The sequence below is a fragment of the Rhinolophus hipposideros genome (assembly GCF_964194185.1).
Source record: "Rhinolophus hipposideros genome assembly, chromosome: 9".
Taxonomy (NCBI): domain Eukaryota; kingdom Metazoa; phylum Chordata; class Mammalia; order Chiroptera; family Rhinolophidae; genus Rhinolophus; species Rhinolophus hipposideros.
The window spans coordinates 39,916,904-39,928,430 of record NC_138055.1 but is presented as its reverse complement, the minus strand read 5'-3'; the positions used below and the strand labels follow the sequence as shown (position 1 = coordinate 39,928,430).

Genomic DNA, 11,527 nt, shown 5'->3' with positions numbered 1-11,527 from the left:
AGAGAAAAACATTTTTAATTCAAATTCTCATTTAATCAAAAGTCAAATACTTGCTCAGTGGAATTTATTGAATTAGTGAAACAGAATAATCAAAAGATAGTAAACTTTTAGAACTATTATGTTTTATCCAATCATTGAATTATATCTTTATTTCATTTTTACTGTATCTGTAGTTTGTATCTTAAAATGACTCAAAAATATTGTATAGATATCTCAAACTAAAGATCACCAGGTGTTTTGTTTCAGAGCTGAGTTGTCTGACCTGGAAAGTCGTTCCCAGAACTTAAATGAGGTTGGGAAAGACATTGTCCAGAAGAGTTCCCCCAAAATGCCCTTAATGGGTTCAGAAAAATCTCAAGAAATACTAGAAGCCCATCTTCAAGGCCTTGTACATTCCAACTACCTGAATATGCCTTTCTTACCAATTATTCCAGAAAGTGAGCATAACTATAACTGCTGTTGTTGACATTTATACTCATGTAATTTTCTAGTAGTTGTGATTATTTTTAGTTGCTTATTCCCCAGATATTATATTTGAATAACATTCCAGGTTTTTAACATGAAATACTGCAATCCAACATGCACTGATCTCTCAAATAGGAAAGTTGGGATAAATTACATTATTATAGAAATTTTAGAATAAATTAGTTTTTACTAATTCATTTGCCTTATACATAAAATAATTTTAAACAAACAAAACAACACTTATTCTCTAAATTTAGAATCACTTAATAAAGTCTATCCTCTTCTGTTGTATATTGGACAGTTAATGTTATGCCACTGGAGTGATCGAGATACTAGCAAATCCGGGTGATCACACAAGAGTAACCTTCCCCACTTTGTAGAAAAAGCCTAAAGCTAGCATTTAAAATTTTATTTGAAATTTTGCTTTCCTCCATGGCAAAGATCAAGGGATTGGGTTTTTATATGATTCTAGCCTAGGACCTTCCTCTCCATTGAGGAAGGCCTCCACTCTAATTGAGGCCTGAGCAAAATAAGCTTAATATAAGGGGTTTGGTGACTTTAATGAACAAAAAGGAAACTCTTGAGAGAAGGTCATCAGAAATATTGGTGATTGAAAAGATTTAGAAATAGTAGCTGTCAAATTGAAATTACGAGGATTAATTTTTACTTAAAAGCACAATAAACTGAGTCTCAATGCAAATATGCTTGAGCCCTCGATCAATATACAATTATTTTCACCTCTGGATTAATTTTAGGCTTCAGAAGTGGGTATAGTTAAGAAAAATGTTAAGTGTAAGTCCACTTTTGTAATTTCCCTAACCCTCAACCAGGACTCCATGGTATAACACAAAAAGGAAGCAGAGACTTTTCACTGGATAACTATTTCTCTTACAGTATTTGTGAGGATGTGGAGACCGTTCTTCTGGTTATCTTGATTTTAAACCTTTGTACTAGGTGCCCCAGAATGGTTCCAAGGATAGAACTGCCTTTCTTTAGCATATTTCAGCTTCTACTATGCGTCCTTCCATGTTTATTGAGTTGAAATTAGTCTGTTCAAGGAGAAAAATGCTAAATATGGAAAGAAAGATGTACTCTGGTGATATATATTCAAGGACATAGAATTGTGTTAAGAAACAATCTGGAAATATTTTTTTCCCCTAAAATGTGTGTAATTATAGGCTAGGATGTGACTTGCCTTCTGTCATTGCAGTAGAAAGAAAATAGCATAGTTAAGAAATAGGGATGAATACATGACAGCAATGGGATGAGTAATGAGGCTGGACACGTTCTTTGTTAACGTTCTGATCTTGAGAACCACAGTTTGCTGTTTTAGAGGTATCTGAGAGGTTCCACGTAAAAGGAGATTGCCAAGTGTTCTTAAACCTTGAGTGTGCCGGATGCCCTAAAGTAGGAGAGAAATTTATAACAGAAGCTCACAATGAAGAGCCAGACATTCCGAGCCATCTGAGATCTTGCGATGAGAAGGCGCCAGGCAATGAGCAAGAGGGCCGTGTTAAAGAGGTAGTGAATATTTCGGAGCCTGGGGAGCAGACACAGATAACCAAAGTTAAAACAGTACCAAACACCCAACTATGTTATCTGAAGCATAAACATGTCTTTTTCTGGCTGTGACCAGCAAATTATAAGTAAGCGCGCACAGGCATGCTCTGACGGCTTTTGGGTTTTATATCTTTTATTTCCACAACATCCCTGCTGAGTAATCAGATTTCCATAATAGTCCCCGACTACTTTCTCTTTCTCATATCTCTCACTACTTTAACCTATCTTGTAAGCATGACTAACAAAATCTTCCTGAAATATACTTTGACCATATTACCATATCACAAATCTTCACTTGGTCTTGTTCCCTGGAGGGCAAGTCCTAAAGTTCTTAGCCTACGACTCACGGTTCCTCTCTGTTTGCAATTTTCTTTTCCATCCTTACCATCACTGCATTAAAAATCCTTTGCTTCTACCAGAATTCTTCCATACTGCTGTAACGCTTTGTCCCTCAGGGGATTTTAAGGCAGTTGAAGGTGAAGAGTGGTTAAGTGATTTGCCCGTGTTAAATAATATTGTCAGGTCTCCTGCCTATTGGGTATTCATTTTCTCTATCACATTACGATAGGTTGTGGTAGGAGAATCAGAAAATTTCATTCACATTTGGCTCTCATACTTTACCGTGTTACCATACGTTCCCATGAACAAGTTACCTTCTTTGAGCCTAACTATCTCTTTGATAAAAATGGGATAACAGAAATAATACCTTCCTCATAGGAGTGGGGTGACATCTAAATGAAACAGTATATTACAGGGAAACACCTATTATGTAAATGCTCAAAAAATGTTAATTCCTCCCCTCCCCGGTCTAATTTCATATCTGGTATAAAAAGTGCTCAATAAATATTAACTGACTGATTATGCTTACCTTTTTAAGTGTTGCTTTGCTTTTGGAACCCCAGCCATATCCTCTTTCAATAAGTACTTCTTCACTCCTAAAACATAATTTTCAATGTATTCCAACCAGTTCAACTGGCGCACATCAAAGTTGAATACCTGAAAGGCAGAGAGAATGGATTGCGAGACTGCACTGGCGGACAATCACTCTAGCCACTTAAGGAAGCTTCTTTTACACAAATGAGTGACATTCAGTTTAAAAAAGACTTAGGTTGGACCTCATCTGAGCTGTTATTTCAAAGGCCCTGACAAAATGGATTACCATTTGCATAGCTATATTTAAACATGGATCAAGCACAAACATTTGACTTTTAGGAAGTCCTGTGAGGGAAATTTAAGGAACTGGTATTAATCTGGCGAAAGCTAATTTCATTTCTACTAGATGTGGATTAATTATTTTTTAAAGTGATGGAATAATATGTTAGGGGCCAAAACAAATTGTGTGTCTTTTCCTTTCCATTTCTCATAAATTTTGGTGGTGTCCCCTTTGCCTACTATTGTTTCCTACAATGTTGCCAATTCATTATGCAGATTCAGGTAAATTTGGGGGAGTAAAGCCTTGAGGAATAGCTTAACATCTGAGTAATTTATATTTTGTATTTGCTTTAGAGCTATTATCTATAATGTCAGGTTTCTTTTAGAGTTAAGTGGTAAGGAAAACTGTACTTCTCCTGGAACACTAGTATAATTTCTCCTCTGGGACAAAGAATACCATGAAACTTTTCACTTTGCCACTAAAAAGCTCAAGAACAAATTTCCTGTCGAACTACAGTCACTTAGCAGGATCCTGTAGACTACATACAGACATTCTATTATTTCATTCTTATCCCCGACTTTGTATTTTAATTCATGTATTCCCTAGTTTGATATTTTATTTCTATTGTTTCGTATATGTATTTATTGTAATATATCTGAAATCTTGGAGATAATTTTGAGTATTAACAGAGAGCATATGAGATTAACAAGTTACAGAGCACTTCATAGACTTGTCCAGAAGCTGAATTGTTTTCCAAAAGTAATTCTGTATCACTTTATTTGGATATGGCTGTTTTCCATACTATCTCTACATTTTATTTATTCATCTATACAAACAGAGGCTTTTACTTTTACACTATTTCACATTTCTAAGTTACAGGTCAATGAAGCCCTTGTTTAGAAACCTGATTCCATATGGCAAATCAAACTGGAGTCTGAGACACACCAGTTTGGCAATTAAATCCAAGTATTCAGGACTATTACCTTTGCATACAGTAAATCAACTGCAGACTTGATTCTTTTTTATTTTTTTTTCATGAATTTTTAAGTTATTTTAGGTAAAAATAGTAAAATGTCAAAAGGGAAACTTGAAGCTTATTACCTTTTGAATTATGTAGATGGATAAATTCCCTGGAGAAAAGAAAAGCCCACATAAAATTTGAAGCGTTTTAAAAATAATGTACAATAGCTTGAGTTTTTTTAATACCTGGTTTGAGCATCATTCGTGCATTTCGAACAGGTACTTAGAATAATTTTATCTATACAGGGTATGTAAGCATTTCTGAAAATAGCTCTATTCATGTCAGTTTTATAGGTACTCAGTGATGATTTTAGTTAATATCCCTCTAAATCTCATTTGATTTATTAATATAACATTGGTGGTGTTTAACTTTGCAAGTAATCCTTAGGTTCCCTGACATAAAGTAATTCTAGGGCTTGGATTTGAATCATGCTCTATGAGGCTAGTATATAAGAGTAAAATCCTTAACTAGCCATCTAACATTTACTTCTCAGTATGACTTGATTTCTTCTACATGCTGTCAAGTAGAAGTTAAGTCAAGAAATGGTTTGACCTTTTAAAAAACATTTTTGGTGGAAAATGTCAATCAAGAGAGTGAAAACTTTCAGGTTTAATTGAAAACTAATGATATGTTCAGGGAACTCATGACTCTGAAGGGGAAAAAAAAGCTAGGAGCATGTGCAAAGTACAAAAGATTTCTATACTTGTGAATTTCAGAATATGCAAAGATTTCAGGGCTTATTGTTTGCTACGGCCAAGAAGCTAATGTGAAGAAATAAATGGCGCTGATGCTGAGCAATTAAAGACCTGTCTTGAGAAATACAATTCTGAATTGTTGAAGGAAATCATTATAGGGAGAAAGACTGACAGTGCTGGAGAGAGGGCAGTACTGATGGAGGAAGGTCTTAGATGAGATCGAATAAATAGGAATAGGGGTCAGCTTAAAAAGATAAGAAGGAAGAAATTATAGCTTTAGAGATGCTGAACAATTTTGATTTGACAAGAACAGTGATTGAGAGTTTATGAGCAATAAAGTTACTATTTTTCGTCAAAGTCATATGCTGTGGCAATTAGGGGAAAGATAGAAGTATGGAGAGCTTATTGAAAAGATAACAGCTGCGAAAGCATATGCAATGTGATTGCAGAATAGCAGTGAGGATCTAACTGAAGTCAAGAGCTAGCTCTCTTACCTACATTAAACTTGTTTCTTGCTGCGTTGATAGCTTTGACTGATTTTCTTAGTGAAAAGAAATTCTGTGTATATAACTGAAACTTTATTCATTGGCTTTCCGGGGAAAATAATTCTCAATTCCAAATGAGTAAGATTTTGCTGTTGGTGAAGTCCATGCTGTACTTACTCTCTGATCCTCGGGACTCAGCTCGGACATCAGCATCTCTGTATTGTATGTGCTCCATTCCCAACTCCGGTTAAGGAAATACTCCAGCATGGAAACGGTTCTTAAAAGCCGATTCATGAGCTTGGTCATCCTGAGGTAAAGAGCATATAGAAGCAAAGATCAGCACAGCTCAGATGGCTGCTTCCCTGTTACTCTGTAGAAATCCATGAGAAATTGTTTTTGAGAAAAATATAAAAAATATCCCTCTCCTCTTTTCCCCAATTCTTCATTAAAACTCATGTTGAATGAAGGGAAGGGGATGAATCTAAGGGAGATTGTTCTATCAGGCCTTTTAATACCACCAAACTCCCCCTTTTCCTCTTTTCTACCATCTCTTTCTCAAGAGTAGCAAATATTTTAGAAACCAAGCCAGATATCCACCCATAATGGCATACGGTTCTTTCTTTGAATTCTGAAGTACACAATTAGAAAACTTATTTGTCTTCTTTATGGTATGTTCTTGGATTTTTAAAAAAATGGATTGATCCAAAGTCTTAGTATCTAATTTCTGGGCAGAAGTGTTGACTGTATTAGCATCTGGTGAACTGAAAGCAGTTGTCAATGCAGATTTAAGGGGAAAATAACTTATTTGTTGATAACCTACTTTGGTAGGCACAGTGCTAATACATGTAAAAAATATCTCCTCTAATTCTCATAGCATCCCTCTTACGTAGGTATGAAGCTGCATTTCTATGAATGGGTAAAGTGAGCTTAAGACAAAAAGGGTCACAATGATATAATAGGTATTAAAGCCAAAATTGCAACCCAGCTTTGACCGACCTCAAACAGCGTCTGCTTTTGTAATCTCACCACTCTGTGTCCCATTACTTAACATGGACCACATCTTCCAATACTGTGGTGAGGACTGGGACCAGCTCTGCTATATGAACTTCCCACCTTAACAACAATTGACAACAAACTTCCATATGCGACCTTATATGATCCTCACAATATGACTGTAAGTTAGTCAGGACCTACATTATTTATCTTCATCTTACAAAAGGATTCGTTGGTTCATGGTCACATAGCTAATGGTCAAACCTAGGTCTTCCAGCTACAAGTCACCTTTGGCCTATAGAACGTTTGATTTTTATCTTAATCAGTTAGGCCAATCTTGGTAGTAGTGATTACTGCAGTTGACTCAGTAATGACACTGTTTTGGGAATTTGGTCTTACTTCTGATCAATCCTAATGCCTACATACCTAATGACTCAGGGTATCATGGGAAATTCATAGGCAGAGGGTAGTATCAATATTTCCTGATACAAGCATCATAACAGGGTGCCATTTGGCTATTATTATCTAAAATCTTTGCTATAGACTGAATGTGTGTGTCCCCCTCAAAATTTATATGTTGAAACCTATTTCCCCCAATGGGATTATATTTGGAGGAGGAGATTTTGGGAGGTGATTAGTGTCCTTAAAAAGAGATACCCCAGAAGCTCTCTCAGCATGTGAGGGCACAGAGAGAAGACGGCCGTCTAGGAACCAGGAAGCGGGTCCTCAGCAGACACTGAATCTGCCGGTTCTTTGGATCTTAGACTTCCTAGTCTCTGTAACAGTGAGAAATAAGTTTCTGTTGTTAATAAGCCACCCAGTCCATGATATTCTGTTATAGCAGCCTAAATGGACAATCTTTATCCATTCTATGACTCTGATGTAATTGATGTGATTTCAATAGATTTATTTTAATTTTTTAAAATAATCTTTGTATAATGATATCATTATATGTGTAGGACTATAGCAGCATAATAGTATTTCTTTTCTGAAAGAAAGAATACATTTATCACTCTCAGGTAGAGAAGGTCTACTTAATACATAAAATACAAAAGCCATAAAGGAAAAGAATTGATTCGTTTTATCACATAAAAATCTAAAACTTCTTTAGTAATAATAGTGATTACTGTATTCTACACATTCTTAATTAAAACTCTATAAAATAGGTATGATTACTATCTTTTTTTTTTTACAGGTGAGGAAGCTATGATTTAGAGAGGTTAAATAATTTAGGACTCATGGCTAAATTGGTAAAGTCAGGATTTAAATCTTTAGGTCTGACTCTAAATTCCATGCTCTTAAGAACGGCATTATATTAGCTTTCCTTGCGTTATATTATAAAAAGCTTCATACTCAAAGCTACAAGATAAGAAACAGACTTGGAGAAAACACATTAAATATATATTCACACACACACACACACACCTCCATAAACTAATAAGGCCAACTCAGTAGAAAAATAGACAAGAAACAGAAACAGGCAACACACAGAGGAGAAAAATGTGAATGTCCAATGAACAAACGAGAGCCCAGCGCCTTCAGCAATCAGGGGAATGCAAATCAAAGTAACAAAGAGATGCCATTTCTTGTCTTCAGTTTGACAATTCAAAAGATTGATTTTTGCCAAATATTTATGAGAGTGGAAACTCCCCCCCCCCCCCCCAGATTTGTGCCTTTGTGTGCTGATGTGGTAGTGCAAATCGACAGAGCCTTTCTCTAGGGCAACCTGGCAATAGCCCAATATCCACATACCTTCCAACGCAGTAATAGCAGCGCTCAGCATCTTCCCCAAGCCCAAGGGCAGACTCTACAAAAATGCATGTGTACTGGTATTCATTGCCCCATTGTTTGTAATAGGGAAACAAAGACAACACTAGGCAGAATGACTTAGATTTTCATGGAACATTAGTGAAAAGCACTGGAAAATATGTAAGATTGATGTATACACATCCTTACGTCAAAGCAAAACTGTATATATGTTAATATATGGTTGTAAATGCATAGATTACACACAAACACACCTAGGGAGAGAAAGGGTCTAGAAGGATTCTAGCGTTTTCTGCTGTAAAGATTATTCTTAAAACTCCTATCACAAAACAAACTTACCCATTTCCCACAAATATTATGATTTAATTTCTCACAAACAAAATTCATAAAGATTGTTATGGAGTCCCTTCCTCCTGTGTTTTTCTTTTCTACTTACTGAACTTCGCTCTTTACCCAGGTCTTCTTCCACCCTGATAATTTTAAAGTCTTTAGCATTTTTGCCTACAATGTTTCTTTTTTCTTTTTTCACTCATCTTTATTTAATAAGCCCCATACAAATATCTTCCCTATTGCCACAGTGTCCCCTTTTCCCTTTGCACAAGGAGAAACTGATAGTTACTGAGTGATGAGCTCTTAATAAGGTCTCTGCCAAATTTGGATAAAATCTACATTGCCTAAGTTTTAGTCATTTGCTGTATTAATAAGGATGGAAATTCGACATGTTGGGAAAGACTTCCTCCTTTATAAAGGGGCTAGCACCGAGGCAAGAATATTCATACTTTTGATTGCAGAAATTGCCTTTGGTAATTATAATAATGATGGCTCCTCAGACACCTCTAATATTCAAATGAGACAGAGAGCGAAAAGGATATGTCTTATGTCACACAGCTACAGGGTGACAGAGCTGCCTCAGCCTCAGCATACATTTTACTCTACCTTGTTACCTTTAATTTCTTCACTCATCTTTAGGTGGCAGTAATCTAGTTCAGATTTCTCCAAATCTTTTGTCTGTCACTTCCTTAGAGGCTACTTTAAATTCTACCCTTAGCTTCTGGGTATAATTGGGATGATGAAGATATCCTCCTTGAGTGGTGGTGAGAATGCAAGTGAGATCATGCATCTTCCCATGTCTATGTAAGTGAGGCTGTTATCATTATCATACATTTTAAGATCATCTAATGATTTAGAAAATCTCACAACAGTCTCAGTTGCTTTTCCTTTTGGGTGAATGATTACTTGCTGAATTCAGCAAGCAAGATCCTTAACACTTAACTTCCATTACTATGATGGAAGATTGTTAAGGTAGGGGTACCTTAGGGCTTTTCACTACTATTCCTTTGGTTGTCCATATACATATATATGTTAGATTCAGTTGTCAACTTTGGTCCCCAGTGGAAGGGAGGGCTAAGGACTTGGGGCCCTAATGTTCCATGCAGCGACACTCTTAAAGCTGTTGACCCAGCTTCTCACCGGGGTTTCCTTCCTGTGAGCCTGAGATAGAAGTCATAGATGACAGCAGGGGCCCGGTGGCTGACTGCATTCCAGTACTGGGTTGTGATGGTGTTGGTTGTGAAGTCAGCATATGGCCTCCTAAAAGCTCTCTCAAATGGGATTTTTTCAAAGGCTGCCAAGACTTGGAATCCTGGGGGAAAAACAAAACAAAACAAAACAGTGCTAAGTCTAAAGCATATAAGCCCATTGTGGTGGATGGCATTTGCAATGGGTCAAAACAATAAAGAATAAGGATTTGCTGTGTAGAGTCAATAATCAATTTCTGAGAACAATATTAAGATTTTTATCCTGGACTAGTGGTCACCTGCAAAATCAACGTGAATGAGTTAGGAATTGGGTCCTTTTCTTGAAAACTTTGCTATAAAACAACTTCTTGGAGAAATAGTTTTAGTCAGTACTGTGAAGTATTGCTTGGAAAAATTTAAATTCATCATTTAATTCCAAGGTTATTGGTCTAGTCTGGAAGTCCCAAGATAGAGCCAGAGGCCTTATTTCCTTGTTTGGGTCATTACTTGCAGAACCATCTGGAAAGTTCTTTAACATTTTACTTAAACCTTTACAAAGGGCTACTTAAACCTTAATCCTTTAAAGGTTTAAGTAACAGAGAGAATATAAAGGCAAATTTCTTTGTGCTTGTTCACTTTATTTATTTATTTATTTATTTATTTATTTATTTATTTATATTAGATTTATTGGGGTGACAATTGTTAGTAAATTTACATAGATTTCAGGTGTACAATTCTGTATTACATCATCTATAAATCCCATTGTGTGTTCACCACCCAGAGTCAGTTCTCCTTCTATCACCATATATTTGATCCCCCTTACCCTCATCACCCACCCCCCACCCCCTTACCCTCTGGTAACCACTAAATTATTGTCTGTGTCTATGAGTTTTTGTTTCTCATTTGTTTGTCTTGTTCTTTTGTTGTTTTTGGTTTATATACCACATATCAGTGAAATCATAGGGTTCTCTGCTTTTTCTGTCTGACTTATTTCGCTTAGCATTATACTCTCAAGATCCATCCATGTTGTCACAAATGCTCCTATATCATCTTTCCTTAACGCCGAATAGTATTCCATTGTGTATATGTACCACAACTTCTTTATCCATTCATCTATCGAAGGACATTTTGGTTGTTTCCATGTCTTGGCCACCGTAAACAAAGCTGCAATGAACATTGGAGTACACGTGTCTCTATAGAGAAATGCTTTCAGATTTTTTGGGTAGATACCCAGGAGAGCGATTGCAGGGTCATATGGTAATTCTATTCGTAATTTCTTGAGGAACCTCCACACTGCCTTCCATAGCGGCTGCACCAGTCTGCATTCCCACCAACAGTGCATGCGGGTTCCTTTTTCTCCACAGCCTCTCCAACACTTATTATTTGTCTTGTTGATGACAGCCATTCTGACTGGGGTGAGGTGATATCTCATTGTGGTTTTTATTTGCATTTCTCTGATGATTAGCGATGTTGAGCATTTTTTCATATGTCTATTTGCCATTTGTATGTCCTCTTTGGAGAAATGTCTCTTCAGGTCCTCTGTCCATTTTTCAATTGGGTTGTTTGTTTTTTTGTTGTTGAGTTTCATGAGTTCCTTGTATATTTTGGATATTAGCCCCTCATCAGAGGCACTGTTTGCAAAAATCTTCTCCCATTCAGTTGGTTGCCTCATTATTTTGTCAATAGTTTCTTTTGCTGTGCAGAAGCTTTTCAGTTTCATATAATCCCATTCGTTTATTTTAGTTTTTACTTCCATTGCCTTTGGAGTCAAATTCATAAAATGCTCTTTGAACCCAAGGTCCATAAGTTTAGCACCTATGTTTTCTTCAATGCAGTTTATTGTGTCAGGTCTTATGCTTAAGTCTTTGATC

The 11,527-nt window shown here is 36.3% G+C and overlaps 1 protein-coding gene across 2 annotated transcripts in view; it reads right to left on the bottom strand.

Annotated features, from left to right (window-relative positions):
* The window catches only part of FAR2 (fatty acyl-CoA reductase 2), a 124,340-nt gene continuing 112,813 nt past the window's right edge, over window positions 1-11,527 (bottom strand). For both annotated transcript variants that reach the window (XM_081058786.1, XM_081058787.1), the window contains exons 9-12: window positions 9,610-9,781; window positions 5,557-5,686; window positions 2,894-3,021; window positions 1-2,005 (exon numbers count right to left, since the gene is read on the bottom strand). In XM_081058786.1, coding sequence (XP_080914912.1) covers window positions 1,843-2,005; window positions 2,894-3,021; window positions 5,557-5,686; window positions 9,610-9,781 — 593 coding nt within the window. In that variant the 3' untranslated portion in view covers window positions 1-1,842. The remainder of the gene's footprint in view (window positions 2,006-2,893; window positions 3,022-5,556; window positions 5,687-9,609; window positions 9,782-11,527) is intronic.